General features: G+C 44.5%; 1 protein-coding gene across 1 annotated transcript; it reads left to right on the top strand.

Moving 5' to 3' along the window:
• The first annotated feature begins 10,872 nt into the window (after nt 1-10,872).
• RPL19 (ribosomal protein L19) lies at nt 10,873-21,066 on the top strand. The gene is made up of 6 exons (XM_069751673.1): nt 10,873-10,946; nt 12,312-12,418; nt 12,506-12,628; nt 14,959-15,079; nt 17,491-17,601; nt 20,871-21,066. Exons 1-6 carry the CDS (start codon nt 10,942-10,944, stop codon nt 20,995-20,997), a joined length of 594 nt encoding a protein of 197 aa, XP_069607774.1. The 5' UTR covers nt 10,873-10,941; the 3' UTR covers nt 20,998-21,066.
• The last annotated feature ends 2,080 nt before the right edge of the window (nt 21,067-23,146 follow it).

Raw genomic sequence — 23,146 nt, 5'->3', positions numbered from 1 at the left:
TCTGGTGGCTGTGAGTGGAGCTGCTGCTTCTGAGGTTCCTTCCACAGGTGACTTAGTTTATTCTTTGGCTGGCTGCTCTATTTAACTCCACTCAGATCGTTACTCCATGCCAGCTGTCAATGTTCTGGTACTGGTTCAGTTCGCTCTTGGATCTTTCTGGTGACCTGTCTACACCAGCAGAAGCTAAGTCCCTGCTAGTTAATTATTTGTTCATTGTTTTCTTGTCCAGCTTGCTATCATGATTTTGCCTTGCTAGCTGGAAGCTCTGGGATGCAGAGTGGCACCTCCGCACCGTGAGTCGGTACGGAGGTCTTTTTGCACACTCTGTGTGGTCTTTTTGTAGTTTTTTGTGCTGACCGCGAAGATACCTTTCCTGTCCTCAGTCTGTTTAGTTAGTCTGACCTCCTTTGCTGAAACCTGTTTCATTTCTGTGTTTGTGACTTTCATCTTAACTCAGTCAATATATGTGGGGGGCTGCCTTTTTCTTTGGGGAATTTCTCTGAGGCAAGGTAGGCTTTATTTTCTATCTCTAGGGCTAGTTAGCTCTTAGGCTGTGAAGAGGCGTCTAGGCAGAGTTAGGTACACTCCACGGCTATTTCTAGTGTGTGTGATAGGATTAGGGGTTGCGGTCAGCAGAGCTCCCACTTCCCAGAGCTTGTCCTGTGTTAGTTTAACCATCAGGTCGTTCCGGGTGCTCCTAACCACCAGCTCCATAACAGGGCGCGTCTCAATGGACGTGTCTCAAAACAGTTCCTGGACATGAGCAGTCTGAAGTACACAAGCGTATCGAACGCCTGTGTACGCATGTCCTTGCGTACGCATGCGTTCCCATAGACGGTAATGCGTTTTATAATGCACTCATCCGCATGCACATGCCTGCGCATATTTGACTGATTTTGACACTTCCAAAAATGCAACATGTTGCTTTCGCCACGCCACACATCATGAAAAAAATGCATGCGTACGCAAAAGCATGCAAACGCATACAAACGCATGTCCATGCATACACCATGTTAAAGATTCTTAGCTGGACAATATCATAATTTAGAAGGCAAATTCTCTCCCATTGGAAGCAGACTTGTCCCTCATCTCCCTTCTCACAATCAGTGAAATTACCCTCTAAGGCTATGTTTCTACGATGAGTATATGGTGAGATTTTGACGCTGTAGATTTCCTGCAGTATTTCATTCTTCAACTTGCCAGATTAGGTTATTTGTGTTTCTTTGTTGCCTTTTGAGTGTTTTTTTTTTACATGTTTCTATTGCCTTTTTTTTCAGTTTCGCTGTTGCTTGTTTTTGAATATAATTTTTTTTTATTAAAATTACTTTGTTTTGTAAACCTCCTGTTTGCTTTGATAATGATTTATTGATAACGTTATGTGTGCATGTGGATTACCATTATCCATTTTTTTGCTGCTGAAATGTAATAAAAACTCATATGAATTTTTTATATGCGAAAATTCAGCATCTCATTAAAGTGTATGGGGAAATCCCGCAAATAAAACACATATAATTCGCAAGATTTCAAAAATTCAACGCGCCTCAATTATTGTAATCTTAATAAAAGTAAACAAGTCCAAGAACGGTAAAGGATTCAGCTTCTAGAATATTTTTTAATTTAATCCATTAAAAAAGTGAAAAAATATACAAACTTTGCAAAAGGTTGACGTGAACACTTTCTATAAGAACCAACAAGTTTCAAACGTTACAACGTTCTTAGTCCTGGTTCGAAATGCGTCGGTTTTTATGAAGGGTATTCAGAAAGTGAAATCTCTGTTCCCCTGTACTTTACACACTCTCCCCTGCTCCAGGGCTGAATCTCCGGTGCCACCCATGGTATCTGTGATTGTCTGCAGCGCTGACTTCACATCGACAGCGCTGCAGGCAATTAGGCTACTTTCATACTAGCGTCGTACGACGCACGTCGCAATGCGTCGTTTTGGAGAAAAAACGCATCCTGCAAAGTTGTCTGCAGGATGCGTTTTTTCCCCCGTAAACTAACATTAGCGACGCATTGCGATGCATTGCCACACATCGCAACCGTTGTGCGACGGTTGCATCGTGTTGTGGCGGACCGTCGGAATAAAAAAACGTTGCTTGCAACGTTTTTTTTGTGTCGTGTCCGCCATTTCCGACCACGCATGCACGTCCGGAACTCCGCCCCCTCCTCCCCGCAACTCACAATGGGGCAGCGAATGCGTTGTAAAACTGCATCTGCTGCCCCCGTTGTGGTGCGTTGTCACAGGATGCGCTCGGTACGTCGGCCTGACGCACTGCGACGGGCCGACGCTGACGCTAGTGTGAAAGTAGCCTAAGATGTCGACTTAAGCAGAGTCACTGAGCTAAGTTACTGACTGCAGCGCTGTCATCGATGTAATGATAAAGTCAGTAAGGATTTACAGCACTTTTACATGGCGATATTTTGCATCAATATTTGTTAACAGACTCTAGGAGTGGATCCAAAACACAGAAGAGGTGAAAGTCATTCAGTTATTATTTTTCTCAGTGTTTGCTCCAGTCTGTTTTTTTAGCTGACAAATACTGATGTAAAATACTGGCCAAAATACTCACTGTGTGAATGAGGTGAGGAAGCTGCTTGTAATCCTGCTGTAATATAAGTCCTTATTTCAATGATGATTGCACACTTGCTAGTCTTCTCTGCTCCATGATGTTCAGCAAAGCAGGAGCAACACCTGGGGCAAAACTGTGGCTGGCAGATTTCTGACCCTATGACACAGTGACATGTGATGGACCCCGACTCCCAAACAAAATGAATCACACAGACGCACCCAAAATAAATACACAAAGCATTGTAATTAGATGTAAAACGTTCTCAATTTTATTTACATTCACATGACATAAAAAATGGCACAATCCCCGACTCACGAAGAGTCACCCTCCAGCACTCAGGAGAGGAAAATCCCCATGGTGGAGACCTCTAGGAAACCATGGCTGCAGGATCGGCCTTCCCTTGGGCTTAGAGAGTTAGTGCCGATATATAACAGATGTAATAAGTTTTAACATTTGTACATTTTACCAGATTTACAGAGAACGACATAACAAACACAGACTATAAATGTGATAAACCGGATGTAGGAGAGATCTGACTGTGATATCGGTCACCACATTGGTTGTTAGATTTAGTTGATCTGATTGCCCAGATGGATGAACCATTTTTTCCTTACAGATCCAGGTCCACCTCTCATAAATTTAGACTTTTGGTTGCAGCGATTGTCAAATAATGGCTAACCCCTAGTAGGAAAAATACCCCCTCCCCGATCCCAATTTATCACCGATTAAAGTGATAGGTGCTTCCATGAACTCCCAAAGGAGAGCAGCTCTTTTTAGAGGGTAACAGAAGGGTTCCTGTGCTGGGGACCCCCCTCGGTTACCTTCCCATGCTCTGGGGGTGTCTAAAGCAGACAAACCCTTTCCCTGCTAGAACCTCCAAATTTCGGTCGGCACATTACGTGGGGTGGTCAAGCTCAACGTCCTCAGGCGCATCAGTAATGGCGCTGATTGTGGCAGCTCGATCTTCTATTATGGAATCTTCTTTATCACACTTGTTTATGACCTCATAACAGTTGTCATGGTTACTGCAAGGGCTATTACTGATGCAGGACCCAAGTATTAACCCTTTCATCATTGGTAATTCACTTCATTATAGAGGCAAATAACTGCACTTGTTACCAAGCAGGCGCCTATCATTAAGGCCCCTTCACATTAAGCGACGCTGCAGCGATACCGACAACGATCCGGATCGCTGCAGCGTCGCTATTTGGTCGCTGGAGAGCTGTCACACAGACCGCTCTCCAGCGACCAACGATGCCGGTAACCAGGGTAAACATCGGGTAACTAAGCGCAGGGCCGCGCTTAGTAACCCGGTGTTTACCCTGGTTACCATCCTAAAAGTAAAAAAAACAAACACTACATACTTACCTACAGCCGTCTGTCCTCCAGCGCTGTGCTCTGCACTCCTCCTGTACTGTCTGTGTGAGCACAGCGGCCGGAAAGCAGAGCGGTGACGTCACCGCTCTGCTTTCCGGCTGACTGACGCTCACAGCCAGTGCAGGAGGAGTGCAGAGCACAGCGCTGGAGGACAGACAGCGTTAGGTAAGTATGTACTGTTTGTTTTTTTTACTTTTAGGATGGTAACCAGGGTAAACATTGGGTTACTAAGCGCGGCCCTGCGCTTAGTTACCCGATGTTTACCCTGGTTACCAGTGAAGACATCGCTAAATCGGTGTCACACACGCCGATCCAGCGATGTCCACAGGAGATCCAGCGACGAAATAAAGTTCTGGACTTTGTTCAGCGACCAACGATCTCCCAGCAGGGGCCTGATCGTTGGTCGCTGTCACACATAACGATTTTATTAACGATATCGTTGCTACGTCACAAAAAGCAACGATATCGTTAACAATATCGTTATGTGTGAAGGTACCTTTATGGCTTCCCTTAGGCACCAATAAGAAAAACAGATTAAATGTGCAAGTGTTTCAGGAGTGTTTTGCACTTTTTAAATTCAGAAATTGGATTTATACCTAGCACTTTACACAGAAAAAAATAAGGGGAAATTACTTGTAAAATAATATAGGAAATTACATTTCAAGCATTTTCTTAATGTACAGTTCACATAATTACATAGGTTGAAAAAAGACCTAGGACCATCAAGTTCAACCTATCTTCAAAGTTATATATTATATATTGCTAAATTATTTATAACTCACAATGTCATTATTTGTTAAAAAAGCATCCAGACCTTTTTTAAATGTTGTTATAGTAACTGCCATTATTAGCTCTTGTGTTCGCCATTTCAGTCTGATTGTTCTCACTGTAAAGAACCCTTTCCTATTTAGATGCCATAATTGTCTTTCCTCCACGTGTAACAAACAGGCTCGGGCTGGCCCACAGGGTAACGGGAATCCCTCGCTGGGCCCCTGTGTAGATCTGGGCCCCCAACCCCACTGTATGGGCAGTACTTGCCATAATTCACTTAATTCACTCTGTACAGAAAAAAAGCAGCGTCTCATCATTCATTAATCCAGAAAAAATATACCGTGTCTGTCCCATAACATGGACCTTCATCCGATACAAAAACATGAAAATATGTACAAAATCATTATGAGGACTGCAAGGCGTGTAATACACAAATCCTTCTTTATCGTCTTGGGCTGCAATAACCCCAAAACACTGAAAAACCTTTATGGGTTAAAACAGCTGTGAAATACATAACTGGATCTGTGCCCATTTCTTCTTTACTTTCCACTGCTAAGAAGCTAAATCCAAAGGCCGACTGCTTTTATACAGCAGGCCTTGCTAAATAACGCAGAATCAGGCATGGGAGAGAACCGCCACGCTGTGACAACATTATCATAATGAATGCTAACACCCCCCTTCCTTAATCTACTATATATATCCTAATATATATATGTTACAAATAATCATAATAAAAAAAAAACGTTATGCTCACCCTCCAACGTCGCGCCCTGTCCTCGGGAGTGCAAGCGGCAGGTTCTGGTGGCAAGCATGCTATGTGAGAAGGACCTGCCATGATGTCACGGTCATGTGACCGTGACGTCACCACAGGTCCGGCGCTCATACCAACCCTGGGACCGGAAGCTGCCACGTGCACCGCACACAGCCGCCAGGACTACAAGGGGCCCTCGGAAGGTGAGTATAGGTTTATTTTTTATTTTAAGTCTTTTTTAACCTGTTACATACATGGCTGGGCAATATACTACGTCGCTGTGCTATATACTACGTGGCTGGGCAATATACTACGTGACTGGGCAATTTACTACGTGCTCTGTGCTATATACTATATGGCTGGGCAATACACTTCGTGGCTGTGCAATATACTACGTGACTGGGCAATATACTACGTGGCTGGGCAATATACTACGTGGCTGGGCAATATAGTACGTGACTGGGCAATACACTACGTGGCTGGGCAATACACTACGTGACTGGGCAATATACTACGTGACTGGGCAATATACTACGTGGCTGAGCAATATACTACGTGACTGGGCAATATACTACGTGACTCGGCAATATACTACGTGGCTGGGCAATATACTACGTGGCTGGGCAATATGCTACGTGGCTGGGCAATACACTACATGACTGGACAATATACTACGTGGGCTGGGCAATATACTACGTGACTGGGCAATATACTACGTGACTGGACAATATACTACGTTGCTGGGCAATATACTACATCGCTGGGCAATATACTACGTCGATGGGCAATATACTATGTTGCTGGGCAATACACTACGTCACTGGGCAATATACTACGTGACTGAGCAATATACTACGTGACTGGGCAATATACTACGTGACTGGGCAATATACTACGTCGCTGGGCAATATACTATGTTGCTGGGCAATACACTACGTCACTGGGCAATATACTACGTGACTGAGCAATATACTACGTGACTGAGCAATATACTACGTCGCTGGGCAATATACTACGTGACTGGGCAATATACTACGTCGCTGGGCAATATACTACATGACTGGGCAATATACTACGTCGATGGGCAATATACTATGTTGCTGGGCAATACACTACGTCACTGGGCAATATACTACGTGACTGAGCAATATACTACGTGACTGAGCAATATACTACGTCGCTGGGCAATATACTACGTGACTGGGCAATATACTACGTCGCTGGGCAATATACTACATGACTGGGCAATATACTACGTGACTGGGCAATATACAGTACTACGTGGCTGTGCAATATACTACGTGACTGGGCAATATACTACGTGGCTGGGCAATATACTACGCGACTGGGCAATATACTACGCGACTGGGCAATATACTACGTGACTGGGCAATATACTACGTGGCTCTGTGCTGAATACTACGTCGCTGGGCAATATACTATGTGGCTGGGCAATATACTACGTAACTGGGCAATATACTACTGAAGCGATGGCCGGGGGACCACCACGGTGCAGGGAGACTACTGTACACAAGATGAGGTGCAAACAACAAAGGATAGATTTATTGGGAGACAGGGAATGGAAGGGACAAGGAAGGTGCAAACAGGGGTTTACAATAACAAAAGATAATGCACATGAGTTATCTTGTCTGTAAAATAGCACTGTGCTTCAACAATTACAAACTCAGAATCTGTCTCACAAGCAACTTTACACAATAAAACAAATATCGATGCTACTCTGCATATAACCTCCCTGGCCTTTACTACGCAGGCCACACGGCTACCGTGCTCTAACTACTGAAGCCTGCACTAGGCCCTCACAGGTGCACCAAACAGGAACAAACTCACGTTGATTTTGGGGACAAAGGTCCGGTCCCAGGGGGCCCCCGAAGTCCAAAACGGTGGTGCGCACGGATTCCTGTCAGCTCTGCAAAGCGTGGTCTTCTCCTTGCTCCTGGAAACCGTAAGTCCCCTTCTCAGTATCTTCGTGGCTTCACAAACCAACACAGAACAGCCACCCTTTGCTGTAACCGGGAAAGTCTATTTAACAAACGCAGTTCATCTCAAGCTGTGTAATCTTTCTTGCAGCCAACGACTCTTCCTTGCAGACAGAACAGCACAAAGTTCTCCCAGTTCCCTCTGAAACTTTCCCTCCACACGCTGCTTCAGCTCCACCCCTGCACACAGCCCCGACCAGTTCATAGCAAACATAAGAGCAGGGGAGAACAGCAGAACATACCATCACACCAGACAAGGGGATGCAGCCTCTTAAAGTGACAGCGTGTTTCTTATTGTCCATAACAGCACCACCCTCTTACACTACGTGACTGGGCAATATACTACGTGACTGGGCAATATGCTACGTGGGCTGTGCAATATACTACGTGGCTGAGCAATATACTACGTGGCTGGGCAATATACTACGTGGCTGGGCAATATACTACGTGGCTGAGCAATATACTACGTGGCTGAGCAATATACTACGTGGCTGGGCAATATACTACGTGGCTGGGCAATATACTACGTGACTGGGCAATATACTACGTGGGCTGTGCAATATACTACGTGGCTGAGCAATATACTACGTGGCTGGGCAATATACTACGTGGCTGGGCAATATACTACGTGGCTGAGCAATATACTACATGGCTGGGCAATATACTACGTGACTGGGCAATATACGTGGCTGAGCAATATACTACGTGGGCTGTGCAATATACTACGTGGCTGAGCAATATACTACGTGACTAGGCAATATACTACGTGGCTGGGCAATATACTACGTGGCTGAGCAATATACTACGTGGCTGGGCAATATACTACGTGACTGGGCAATATACTACGTGACTGGGCAATATACTACGTGGACTGTGCAATATACTTCGTAACTGGGCAATATGCTGCGTGACTGGGCAATATACTACGTGGGCTGTGCAATATACTACGTGGCTGAGCAATATACTACGTGGCGGGGCAATATACTACGTGACTGGGCAATATACTACGTGACTGGGCAATATACTACGTGACTGGGCAATACACTACGTGACTGGGCAATATACTACGTGACTGGGCAATATACTACGTGACTGGGCAATACACTACGTGACTGGGCAATATACTACAGTAAATAAGGCAGCACACTGCAGCGCTAGAACATGCAAACTTGAAAAACGAAATTTGAACTGCATTACTGCACTAGAAATATGAAAAATGAGAGCGTTTAGCGCATAAAAATGGCCAATTGTATGTGTACCTGGTAGCCCCTTTACGGCATCTCTCTTATACCAGGTCCTACACTTGCCTTACCTCGCTGAGAATAAATGTCTCCATCTGAATGGGTACATATGAAACCTCTTCCTAGACCAAAATTCTCTCTCTCTGTGGAGGGGTATTGGACCTGCTGTAATTAAAACACCTGTGGCTAGGAGGCGGAGTGCACGATCAGAAGGCTAAAGAATACATTTCAAAAACCTGACCTGCACATCCAAACATAGACTAAGTGTGAACAGGTGCTGAACCTAGAGTCGCCAACTCGTATATAGTTAAGTAAATAAGGCAGCACACTGCAGCGCTAAAACATGTAAACTTGAAAACACGAAATTTGAACTGCATTACTGCACTAGAAATATGAAAAATGAGAGCGTTTAGCGCATAAAAATGGCCAATTTTATGTGTACCTGGTAGCCCCTTCAAATTTCGTTTTTCAAGTTTACATGTTCTAGCGCTGCAGTGTGCTGCCTTATTTACTTAACTATATACGAGTTGGCGACTCTAGGTTCAGCACCTGTTCACACTTAGTCTATGTTTGGATGTGCAGGTCAGGTTTTTGAAATGGGCAATATACTACGTGACTGGGCAATATACTACGTGGGCTGTGCAATATACTACGTGGCTGGGCAATATACTACGTGGCTGGGCAATATACTACGTGGCTGGGCAATATACTACATGGCTGGGCAATATACTACATGACTGGGCAATATACTACATGACTGGGCAATATACTACATGACTGGGCAATATACTACATGACTGGGCAATATACTACGTGGCTGGGCAATATACTACATAACTGGGCAATATACTACATGACTGGGCAATATACTACGTGGGCTGTGCAATATACTACGTGACTGGGCAATATACTACGTGACTGGGCAATATACTACGTGGCTGGGCAATATACTACGTCGCTGGGCAATATACTACGTGGCTGGGCAATATACTACATGACTGGGCAATATACTACGTGGCTGGGCAATATACTACGTGACTGGGCAATATACTACGTGGGCTGGGCAATATACTACGTGGACATGCATATTCTAGAATACCCGATGCGTTAGAATCGGGCCACCATCTAGTAATATATATTTTCATGCAGCAAACGTTGGGGTAGGGCAGGCGGGTGCACGCTCTTCCAGGTAAGATGGCCGACAGGTCCGTTGGCGCCACTGACCTCCTTATATACTGGCCCTACCACCATGCCCCAAATGTGATGCAGCCCTCTAAACTTCAGCGCTTTTTTAATTAACCCCTTCCGACTCCCTTGCAGTCATAGGACCTGTCTTCATTTAGTTCCGGCCCTGCTAAGGAAGAAATATGGATAGAATAGATGTGACTCAGGTAACTCTTCCTGGCAAGTGGGATTTGCTATACAATAGCAACATAGGGAAATTAATTTATATAGCACGCGTCACTTTATGGGAACGTCAGACAACGTATCCAGGCAATACAGTGCCGTGATGAAGAGGAGGCTCCAGGTAACTCTTCCTGGTTTTGTAATATGCCTAATTAAGGATGAATATAAGATTATATGCTGATGCTATATAAGTAAATATCATTGTTATCAATGATACATCACATATACAAGTAAAAATTTTTTTTTTTTAGAAAAACTCCTTGTTGCCCACAGCAACCAATCACGTCGCAGCATCCTAATTTCAACAGGATACAAAATGTGCTGTTGCTATGAGCAACAAAGACTTTTTTTTCAAAATGAGTTTCATGACGTCTGTTACTAGGACAGAAGGACTACATCGATCACGTGACAGACGGACACGCACAGCCACACTCTAACCCCTCCCTTTTAGCACACAAGCCCCGCCCTTGCATACTTCATTTCACGAGGTCGCCATTTTAAGTTTCCCATTTCTCCGCCCACGTGATTGTGAGCACCAGATGACCGAATACGCATGCGCGGATCTAAGACTAAACCACTTTCTCTAACACGGGGGTGCTATTTTACTAATAATTCACCATTACGGTTTGTTAGTGGAAATACATTTTTATACCTACTAGTTATACTTTCATATTATAGTCTCTTTAGTTGTATTTCAGGGCTAAAAAAAGCTGCGGCTTCAGACTGAGTTAAGCCCGTCCCTTTCTTCGCAGTGGGATCACCCCTTGTAATAATGGTATTGACCGAGCGACTTCCTTTCCTTTCCGAGCTGAAGCTGAGCAGCCGCCATGAGGTGAGGGGCCGGGGAGCCCGAGAAAACGGGCAGAGAACGTGGTCGTGGGACACGTAGGGTCATGGGCACGGCTCACAGGCGGCCGGTGCTGCTGACCGGGGCCGGTGCTGACCGTACTACCTGTGGCCTGGCCTCCCGAGGCAGGCCGCTGACTTGTGACAGGCTGTGGCCGCGGGACACATATATTAGCGGCCATGGTGTGCAAAAGAGGCCGGTAACGTGCTGTACGTGCCGTGTCCGTAGAGGATTTACACATATATGGACCCGGGAACAAAGCACAACCTCCATCCATGTCTGCCGTCAGTGAATGGTTAATGTAATGCACCCAGGGTGTGCTGCGGGGGCAGTGCCATCTGCGGCCTTCACATCCAGCCTTTACCACTCCGTGGGCCGCCCTCTTGGGGGGCATCGGACTTGCACAAGGGGTTCAGTCCTGAGTAAATGACTTGACCTGTTTTCCCAGTGCATGGGGCTGTCAGTGTAGGAACCCAAGCTGCGTGTTCAGGATCATGGTGCCCTGTGAACACCGGCCCCTGCAGACTCCACTAATTTGACATGAATCAATACATTTTCAGCGTTGTATGACGCTGACACACAATAGTGGTGATTTTTCCTAGTTATTTTGCATTAGCTGTGCCAGGGTTGCTGCTCTTTGCCATATTACCATCAGGTCGGTTTGATTTTTGCCAATTACCAGAATAAATGATCAGCCGTAATCACAGGGGTCCGACCTGCTTGTATTACAGGCTTGTGTGAATTCTATAGGATTGACTTCTTTATCTAAAACTGGTCATAGATGTGAGAGCACTGTCATCGGGCATCTCCCGAATTCACCCACCCCATACACCAGATCGATTGGCTCAACTGAGCATTCATCTGTTACATTTTTTTTTTCTTATACGTGAAGAAAGATGCTGCTAAACTGCTCCAGTCCTTCTATTCCCTGACATCTTTTGTATAAGGATAGTCATTAGACAGATTCGGATGACTTTTGTCTAATAGATTGGGGGTCTTAAGTCTTGGAGAGATCCGTCTTGTCGCAGAGATAGAAGTCACTGGCATAGACTAACATGTAGTCCTCTAGCTTGTGGTGTTGGTGTTGTAGTAACTTCTAAATGTTTTTACCTTTTTTTTCTGCTGAAAGGGAAAAATGGAAGCTGGACAGATATTTGCCTTCAGATATTTTCTCTTATAAAACTGAGAACAGTGGATACCAGTCACCTTTGGTGCTGATTGTCTTCACATTGACAAATGGTTAGGTTGAAACCTGGTGGCTTGATATGTGATAAATGCATGTGGATGAGTAGTTTCCCCTTAGGATCTTGTGAATCTGCTTTGATTAGTAACGTTCTTTCCTTTTTGTAGTATGCTCAGACTGCAGAAGAGGCTCGCCTCCAGTGTGCTGCGCTGCGGCAAGAAAAAGGTATGGCTGGATCCAAACGAAACCAATGAGATTGCCAATGCCAATTCCCGTAAGTGTCCTCTCTGGTGTCCTCCTTTTTGTGACCATATCTGATATGTGAGGTTTGCATGACCCTGCGTTTTTCTTACCCTTCTAGGTCAGCAAATCAGGAAGCTGGTTAAGGATGGTTTGATTATCCGTAAACCAGTGACCGTCCACTCTCGTGCTCGTTGTCGTAAGAACACCCTTGCACGTAGAAAGGGCAGACATATGGGCATTGGTGAGTATTTCAGACAGATTTATTGACTTAGGCCGGTTTCAAATGTTAGTTTATTGATAAAACGCTATGCATTACGCTGGCTATGCCCTGTTTTAATGGTGTTTTGCGACCTGAAGGGGAACCTGTCCATGGGCAGCATGCATCATACACTGGCTTTATGATTTCAGCCACATGTTTTCTCTGAAACACTTCAGTTTCAGAGGTAAGGCATACCGTATTTTCCGGCGTATAAGACGACTTTTTAACCCCTGAAAATCATCTTAAAAGTCGTGGGTCATCTTGTACGCCGGGTATGGTGTGTGCAGGGAGCGGTCCTGTATGGTTCCCAGGATTTGGAGGAGAGGAGACTCCTTCAGGCCCTGGGATCCATATTCATGTAAAAAAAAAATTGGGATATACTTACCCTCTGACGGCCCGCTGCTCTCAGCGGTGCAAGCAGCGGCCTCCGTTCCTAAGGATGCATTGAGCGCAGGACCTTCGATGACATCACAGTACCGCGAAGTAATCGAAGGTCCTTCGCTCAATGCATCCTTAGGAACGAAGGCCACCGCTGAGTCGCTGGCCGTCGAAGGGTAACTATCTCATATTATTTTTATTCATTTTTTTTTTTTTTTTTTTTTACATGAATATGGATCCCAGGGCCTGAAGGAGTCTCCTCTCCTCCAGGCCCTGGGAACCATCCGCACCGCACATGCCGTATAAGATGAATGGGCGTATAAGATGACCCCCCCATCTTATACGGCGAGTATATCCCAAACTCCATATTTTATATGGAAGAGTTGGGGGTCGTCTTATACACCAGAAAATACGGTGGTTTAAAAGCTGCAGATAAGACTAGTGCGACTGGGTTCTGGCAGTTTTTCCCCACCGCTGCACTGAAGTAACAGGTACCTCAATACATGTGCATGTAAAGCTGGAGTCACACATAACGATATCGTTGCAACGTCACGCTTTTGGTGACGTAGCAACGATCCCGCTAACTATCTCGTTGTGTGACAGCGACCAACGATCAGGCCCCTGCTGGGAGGTCGTTGGGGAATGATCAGGACCATTTTTTGGTCGCTGATCACCCGCTGTCATCGCTGGATCGGCGTGTGTGACGCCGATCCAGCGATGTGTTCACTTGTAACCAGGGTAAATATCGGGTTACTAAGCGCAGGGCCGCGCTTAGTAACCCGATATTTACCCTGGTTACCATTGTAAAAGTAAAAAAAAAAAACAGTACATACTCACATTCTGATGTCTGTCACATCCCCGGCGTCCACAAGGTTAAAACTGCTTTCGGCAGGAGCGCTTGTAATGTGTCAGCGTCGGCCGTAAAGCAGAGCACAGCGGTGACGTCACCGCTGTTACTGCCGGCGCTGACACGGTGCAGGGAAGCTCTCGGTAGCAGCGCTCTTGCCGAAAGCAGTTTTAGCCCTGTGGACGCCGGCAGGGGACATGACAGACATCAGAATGAGAGTATGTAGTGTTTTTTTTTTTTTTTTTACTAAGCGCGGCCCTGCACTTACTAGCCTGATGTGTACCCGGGTGCTGCAGGGGGACTTCGGCATCGTTGAAGACAGTTTCAACGATGCCGAAGTTGTTCCCCTGATCTTTGGTCGCTGGAGAGAGCTGTCTGTGTGACAGCTCCCCAGCGACCACACAACGACTTACCAACGATCACGGCCAGGTCGTATCGCTGGTCGTGATCGTTGGTAAGTCGTTTAGTGTGACTAAAGCTTAAAGGGACACTGTCACCTGAATTTGGAGGGAACAATCTTCAGCCATGGAGGCGGGGTTTTGGGGTTTTTGATTCACCCTTTCCTTATCCGCTGGCTGCATGCTGGCTGCAATATTGGATTGACGTTCATTATCTGTCCTCCATAGTGAAAGCCTGCGCAAGGCAAGATTGCACCTTGTGCAGGCGTGTACTATGGAGGACAGAGAATGAACTTCAATCCAATATTGCAGCCAGCGGGTAAGGAAAGGGTGAATCAAAAACCCCAAAACCCGCCTCCATGGCTGAAGATTGTTCCCTCCAAATTCAGGTGACAGTGTCCCTTTAAGAGACCAGTCAGTTGTAGCAGGGTGCAACCGCAGGGGACCAAGCTGCACAAAAGACTAGTCTCTCGTAGAGCTCAGTCCTTGGCGGCATTTTTTAAATGTTTTCCTAAAACACTGTAGCATTTAAAGAGTTTTTCATACATGCAGCCCAATCCACGAGCAGTGTGTATCAGATGCAGGCTGTATGATTTCAGCTGTCAAGTTTCCTTGATACTGTTATCAGTCATTGCTAGTACACCTCTTTCTGGATTACAAAACTGATATTTTTTTTTTTTTTTATACAGGTAAGCGAAAGGGTACTGCTAATGCTCGTATGCCCGAGAAGCTGTGTTGGATGAGGAGGATGAGAATTCTTCGTCGTTTGCTTCGTCGTTATCGTGAATCCAAGAAAATTGACAGGCATATGTAAGTCTTGCTTGATAAAGGTTTTCTCTTTCCATTTTTGTCCCAAATAACCTCACCTTTTAATATTATATAATTATTAAATATATTATTAAATATTATTATTATATTATTAAATATTATTATATTATTAAATATTGATTTCTTTTCCCATGTGATATCGGGTCACCATAGACTTCCACAAATTAAAAGCTTTGACTTTTGATTTGTCACACTATGGCCCTGATTCATGAAGAATGGTGTTTTGTACTCCAGCTTTAATGAAAGTTGTGCTGGAGTAAGGTCCATCAAATTCATAAGTCCTTAGCAGGCAGCGGTATACATTTCTGGCCTAAACTAACTAACTTTGTGCCACAAATTGTGATGAGTTTGGCAGCCGGCTTCATTGCACCTCACTTCGATCATTTTGAAACTGGTATAAAAAAATGCAGAGGCTTAGTGCTTTTTCCAATATTGAGTTGTGCAGAAACATTAAAACATTTCAAAGGAGTTTTATGCCATAAAATTGGCAAACTTTTCAATGAGTTAAACGGGTTTTCCCATCTCCAAGATCCTATCCCTATATGTAGTAGTAATACTAGCAAGTACTTCTAATTAGAAATGTAGTATAGTTTTTCTGATTCGCTATTCTTTCCTAATGTGCAGGACCGTAGGCGTCCATGGTTTTGATCACTGATATAGTGACAGCTAGTGGTCGTAACCATCCATACTTAAGGGGAACCTGTCACCTGAATTTGGCGGGACTGGTTTTGGGTCATATGGGCGGAGTTTTCAGGTGTTTGATTCACCCTTTCCTTACCTGCTGGCTGCATGCTGGCCGAAATATTGGATTGAAGTTCATTCTCTGTCCTCCGTAGTACATGCCTGCGCAAAGTAATCTTACCTTGCACAGGCGTGTACTATGGAAGACAGAGAATGAACTTCAATCCAATATTTCGGCCAGCATGCAGCCAGCAGGTAAGGAAAGGGTGAATCAAACACCCGAAAACTCCGCCCATATGACCCAAAACTGGTCCCGCCAAATTCAGGTGACAGGTTCCCTTTAAGGTCCTACAATGCCTGCACATGAGGAAAGTGACTTCGAGAATCAGAAACTATACTACATTTCTTGTTAGAGGAATTTGCTAATATTATCGCACCTACTACATATTGTGATAGGATCTTGGAGATGGGAATGGCCCTTTTAAACCTTATATTCTTTATAGAGCCATTCAAATCAATAGAAGTAATTAAAAAAAAAAATAGCTTTACAAGACAATCTACTACTAAAGATACATGATCAGGATCAGACTTCATCAATAAGCTCTTGCATGCATATGGGATTCGTGTTACTGACAGGGCTGTGCAATATTAGTCCGTGTCCATTTTGTTGGAGTTATAAAATACATTGGGTGCAGGATGTGTTGTAAATGTTTTCATAAGAATTTGGGAGAGTTCTGAAATAAGTGTCGGTTCTGATCTGTTCCTGATCTAAGGATCTCGGCTTGTAGTTGAGATGAATCTGTGCTGCACTTCATGTATGTGCTCATTAGTGAGACAGGGCTGTGAAGGGAGTCGGGGAAATTAAGGAGATGGTGGTTTGGTTTACCGACTCCACAGCCCTGGTTATTGGGTTTCTCCTTTGTGGGTGTTAACAAACGTTTCCTGTATAAAACTGAAACTATAGGTTACTGACGCTTTATTTAATTTTGGCTGAATGTGCCATAAATTTCCTGCAATGATTCACCTGCTGGGACCCATACGAATATCATGCCCAATAAATCAAGACTAGCGTTGTTGCAGTCCATGTTGCTTATACTGCTTCAGTTACAGGCTGTCACTAGTGATTTTGCTGAGTAATAAGTTTTCACCTTGTCTAATCAGATCCTTTGTGTGTGAATGCTTTGCTAGGTACTTGATGAAATGGCTGTTATCCATTTGACTTTCACTAAGTCTACGTTCACATTAGCGTCGCGGCGGCAACGCAGCGGCGACGCGTGCGTTTTGCGACGCGTGCGTCGTTTTTGACGAAAATCGGACGCACAGAAAATGCTACATGTAGCGTTTTCTTGCGTCCGACGCTAGCGTCGGAAACGACGCACGTGGCGAAAAACGCCACCAAAACAACGCACGCGTCCCCTATGTTAAACATAGGGGCGCGTCGCCGCTGCGTCGCCGACGCAACAGCGACGCACATTAGCGTAACGCTAATGTGAACGTAGCCTTATCCACAACTTATTGCAGTTAAATTGTAATGTTCCACGTTGGGAATAAGGATATGTTCACCTTGTCTAATCACTTCCAAAGGGGGAGAAATGCACAGATTTTGCTTTTACTTGTCTGCTATTCCAAAATTGCTTCTAGTACATGTGTATCACCCCCAAGGTGATGGTAACATTCATTTAATGGAGTTTTTTTTTTTTCCCTTTATATAGGTACCACAGCCTGTACTTGAAGGTCAAGGGTAACGTGTTTAAGAACAAGCGTATTCTCATGGAGCACATCCACAAACTGAAGGCAGACAAGGCTCGTAAGAAGATGTTGGCGTAAGTATCTGCTTTAGAAACTAGAAATGGTTACTGGATTGTAAGAGGAGAGATGATCATGAACACTTTTTTTTTTTTTTTTTTTGAGGATGCTTTGCCTTTGTGATCCTAAAGGTACCGTCACACATAACGATATCGTTGCTTTTTGTGACGTAGCAACGATATCGTTAACGAAATCGTTGTGTGACAGCGACCAACGATCAGGCCCCTGCTGGGAGATCGTTGGTCGCTGGGGAAAGTCCAGAACTTTATTTTGTCGCTGACATCGCTGAATCGGCGTGTGTGACGCCGATTCAGCGATGTCTTCACTGGTAACCAGGGTAAACATTGGGTTACTAAGCGCAGGGCTGCACTTAGTAACCCGATGTTTACCCTGGTTACCAGTGTAAATGTAAAAAAACAAACACTACATACTTACATTCCCGGTGTCTGGTCATGTCCCCCGCCGTCAGCTTCCCGCGGTGACTGGTGAGCGCTGGCCAGCCGTAAAGCAGAGCACAGCGGTGACGTCACCGCTGTACTTTCCGGCCGGCGCTTAGTCAGTGCAGGAAGCTGAAGGCGAGGGACCTGACCAGACACCGGGAATGTAAGTATGTAGTGGGTTTTTTATTTTTTTTACATTTACAACGGTAACCAGGGTAAACATCGTGTTACCAAGCGCGGCCCTGCGCTTAGTAACCCGATGTTTACCCTGGTTACCTGGGGACTTCGGGATCGTTGGTCGCTGGAGAGCTGTCTGTGTGACAGCTCTCCAGCGACTAAACAGCGACGCTGCAGCGATCGACATCGTTGTCGGTGTCGCTGCAGCGTCGCTTAGTGTGACGGTACCTTAACTTGTGTTTTAAGCTTCTGCTTGTAACACCCCTGTCTGGAACTGGTTTTTACACCAACCCCTCACTAACAGTAGTGAAAAATTGCAAGTTCTTAAACTTTGTACATCTGCCCAACCATGCCCACTTTCCCATTAGCATTATTTGATTGCCATAAAATGGTTAAAACTTGCATGTTTTTGCCTAAGCGTGGAAATAAAAGATGGCTGTTTCAAAATCAAGGCAAGTCGTTTAGATGCTGTTCTTAGTGATTTGTGCTGCAAATTACTGTTTGGCTTCAGTGTTACGTGGCATGGGTCATCCATGAATAACTGTGCAGCCGTGTCTCTCGTGACCTGATCTTGACAGCCTCAGACATGAGGCTGTCAAGTTTGGGCCAGGAAACCTGTGGAAAGTCGGTTTATCACGGTCTGTACTTGAACCGTGAAAAGTGTGAAGGCCCCCACAGATGTTCAGCTGAATCCATTAATGTTGGTTGACTGATCGGTATAGTGGCCTTCTGATGCACCCCAGAAAGATTTTTGGGATTTAAGGGTGTTGCAGTTTCAAATTTTAACACCTGATTTTTTTTTTTTTTAAATATATTTTGTTAAAGGGAGCCTATCTGCACAGACTGTTGAAACCAAGTACAGGTGCTTGTTGCACCCTTGTTGTGGCAAAACATTTAAGTGTACCTTTCCAGCTGCTTGTTTTCATCTATCTATGCCCTTCTCTGGTTACATAAAGCCAGAGCTAAAAAGGAAAACACGGAGATTGAAAAGTGCACTTAAATGTTTAACCATGTCATGGGTGCACCGTGTGCCTGTCACTTGGTTTGAACAGTCATTCTGAGCTGACAGCACGGTGGCGCAGTGGTTAGCACTACAGCCTTGCAGCGCTGGGATCCTGGGTTCTAATCCCACCCAGGACAACATCTGCAAAGAGTTTGTATGTTCTTTCCGTGTTTGCGTGGGTTTCCTCCGGGCACTCCGGTTTCCTCCCACATTCCAAAGACATACTGATAGGAATTCTAGATTGTGAGCCCAATCGGGGACAGTGATGATAATGTGTGTATATATATATATATATATATATATATATATATATATATATATATATATATATATATATATATATATATATATATATATATATATATATGTATATATATATATGTATATATAGCGCTGCGTAATATGTTAGCGCTATATAAAAATAAAGATTATTATTATTATTATTAAGCCACTGACAAAACTGTTAGGTAGTAACTTTTTTTTTCCGCACTCATTTGGTCATACTCATGTGTACAGGTCAGTCAGAAGAGATGGCTATCAGCTGAATGATCATTCAGCCAACAATTATCTATCTGTATGGGGTGCCATAAGATTTAATGACCACATAGATCATATCTACCGTATATACTCGAGTATAAGCCGACCCGAGTATAAGCCGACCCCATAATTTTGCCACAAAAAACTGGGAAAACTTATTGACTCGAGTATAAGCCTAGGGTGGAAAATGGAGCAGCTACCGGTTAATGTCAAAAATAAAAAGATACCAATAAAAGTAAAATTAATTGAGACATCAGTAGGTTAAGTGTTTTTGAATATCCATATTGAATAAGGAGCCCCATGTTATGCTCCATACAGTTCATTATTGCCCCATAGATGCTCCATATAAAGCTGTGCCCCATATACAATGCTCTGCACCGTTCATTATTGCCCCATAGCTGTGCCATATAGTGCTTTGCACCGTTCATTATCGCCCCATTGATGTACCATAGAAAGCTGTGCCATTGCTGCTGCTGCAATAAAAAAAAAGCCATGCTCCCCTTTCTTGCTTGCAGCTCCCGGCGTCTCGTCCCCGCGTCTCTCCGCACTGACTGATCAGGCAGAGGGCGCCGCTCACACTATATGCGTCATCGCGCCCTCTGACCTGAACAGTCAGAGCGCAGAGACGCCGGGAAGATGGAGCGACGCCCGGCGTGTGGATCGTGGACCGGTAAATATGAGGTACTTACCTAGTCCCGGCGCTCCTGACGCTGCCCCTGCCTGTCACACGGTCTTCGGTGCCGCAGCCTCTTCCTCTATCAGCGGTCACCGTTACCGCTGATTAGAGAAATGAATATGCGGCTCCACCCCTATGGGAGTGGAGTCCATATTAATTTTTCTAATGAGCGGTCCCACGTGACCGCTGAAGAGGGGAAGAGCTGCAGCACCTGAAGACCGTGGGACGGCAGGGGGAGCGCCAGGATCGCCGGGACTAGGTAAGTATGCCTCAGCGCCCTCTCCCCCTCACCCGCCGACCCTGCCACCCACCGTGACTCGAGTATAAGCCGAGAGGGGCACTTTCAGCCCAAAAATTTGGGCTGAAAATCTCGGCTTATACTCGAGTATATACGGTATGCTTATTTTGTAGTGTTAATCAGTACCTCAGTTTAATTGTTACTTTTTTTTATAGTGACCAGGCAGAAGCTCGCAGATCTAAGACAAAGGAGGCAAGGAAACGCCGTGAGGAAAGACTTCAGGCCAAGAAAGAGGAGATAGTGAAGACGCTCTCAAAGGAAGAGGAGTCCGGCAAGAAATAAATTATCTACTCCGTGACATGTATATAGAGTACTGCTCTGTGCAAGCTCAATAAACCATCCTCAACCCTCCAGGGTGTTGTCTGCATGTGGTTCATACAACTCCATCTGTCATCACTTTAGCGTCACACTCCCATCATGTATCAAATGGTTTTCAGGCAATTAAATATGACCCTACCCAAAATACCAACTTCCCGATTTGTGATTTCTTTGGCTAGTAGCACACCCTAAGCTTTTTATTTGTAATGGGTGTAAAAGTTTTTTTTTTATTAAGGGTTAACATACTGACACCTTTAACCCCTTAGTGACGGAGCCAAATTTTTGAAATCTGACCAGTGTCAATTTATGTGGTAATAACTCTGGAACGCTTCAACAAATCCCAGTGATTTTCAGATTGTTTTTTCGTGGCACATTATACTTTATGACAGTGCTAAGTTTAGTTTAATGTTTTTTGTGTTTATTTATAAAAAATATTAGAAATTTGAGAAAAATGTTACAAAATTAGCAATTTTCAAACTTTGAATGATTATCCCTTTAATTCAGATAGTCATACCACAGCAAAACATGAATAAATAACATTTCCCTTATCTGCTTTATATCAGCACCATTTATAAAATGTTCTTTTACTTTGTTAGCATTTTAGAAGGTTTAAAAATGTAGCAATAATTTTTCATTTTTTCAAGGAAATTTACAAAATTTATTTTTTACGAACTTATCCATGTTTGAAGTGACTTTAGGGGTCTCATATATTGGGAAACCCCCAAAAGTGATAACATTTTAGAAACCGCACCCCCTGACATATTGAAAACTGCTGTCAGGTAGTTTATTAACCCTTCAGGTGCTTATCAGGAATTAATGCAAAGTGGCATGACAGAAATGAAAATGTGTATTTTTACCACCTAAATGCCTCTAACTTCTGAAAAGATTACAACAGCCGGCGGACTCTAAGGCTGCTATTTGGTCGTGAATTGCCATGGCAAACATCAGGACCATGCAGTCAGAATCTGAGGGCAACAGATGGGATAAAGAGGAAGCCCCCATACTCTGGTAACCATTTATATTGATGTAGTCACTATTGACAGCAGCATCTAAGGGGTTAAACAGATTTGGACGGTGCAAACACTGATCATGGCTGATGCAGCAAGTTGTCAGCTATAGTGTACAGTCGACAGCTGCTGGATTGTCCCCTGTATGGGGAGGCTATTCTCTTATATCCCAGGTCAGTTAAGACGTATTGGTTGTCATTAAGGGGTTAATCGGCACCCTCCCTATAGCAATATATACACTGCTCAAAAAAATAAATAAAGGGAACATTAAACGCCCACATCCTAGATATCACTGAAATATTCCAGTTGTAAATCTTTATTCATTACATAGTGGAATGTGTTGAGAAAAATAAAACCTAAAAAATTATCAACGTAAATCACAACTAATATCCCATGGAGGTCTGGAGTTGGAATGATGCTCAAAGTGGAAAATGAAGTTACAGGCTGATAACTTCAGTGGAAATGCCTCAAGACAAGGAAATGATGCTCAGTAGTGTGTGTGGCATCCACGTGCCTGTATGATCTCCCTACAAGGCCTGGGCATGCTCCAGATAAGGCGAGGGATGGTCTCCTGAGGGATCTCCTCCCAGACCTGGACTAAAGCATCTGCCAACTCCTGGACAGTCTGGTGCAACATGACATTGGTGGATGGTGCTAGACAAGATGTCCCAGATGTGTTCAATCGGATTCAGGTATGGGGAATGGGCGGGCCAGTCCATAGCTTCAATGCCTTCATCTTGCAGGAACTGCTGACACACTCCAGCCACATGAGCTCTGGCATTGTCCTGCATTAGGAGGAACCCAGGGCCAACTGCACCAGCATATGGTCTCACAAGGGGTCTGAGGATCTCATCTCGGTACCTAATGGCAATCAAGCTACCTCTGGCAAGCACATAGAGGGCTGTGCAGCTTGAGTCCATCTCATGCTACCACGAGTGTGAAAGCACAACCAACATTCAAGTGACCAAAACATCAGCTAGAAAGCATTGGTACTAAGATGTGGTCTGTGGTCCCCAACTGCAGAACCACTCCTTCATTGAGTGTGTCTTGATGATTGCCAATAATTTCCATCTGTTGTCTATTCCGTTTGCCAACAGCATGTGAAA

The sequence above is a fragment of the Ranitomeya imitator genome, chromosome 2 (genome assembly GCF_032444005.1).
Source record: "Ranitomeya imitator isolate aRanImi1 chromosome 2, aRanImi1.pri, whole genome shotgun sequence".
Taxonomy (NCBI): Eukaryota; Metazoa; Chordata; class Amphibia; order Anura; family Dendrobatidae; genus Ranitomeya; species Ranitomeya imitator.
The sequence above is the reverse complement of the archived record's forward strand: the minus strand, read 5'-3'. Positions and strand labels throughout refer to the sequence as shown.

Bases quoted from the DNA above. Each gene is read 5' to 3' on its own strand.
- RPL19 (XM_069751673.1), top strand. The intron at 12,419-12,505 runs GTAAGTGTCCTC...TTACCCTTCTAG, and splicing joins GATTGCCAATGCCAATTCCC to GTCAGCAAATCAGGAAGCTG. The intron at 17,602-20,870 runs GTAAGTATCTGC...TTTTTTTTATAG, and splicing joins GCTCGTAAGAAGATGTTGGC to TGACCAGGCAGAAGCTCGCA.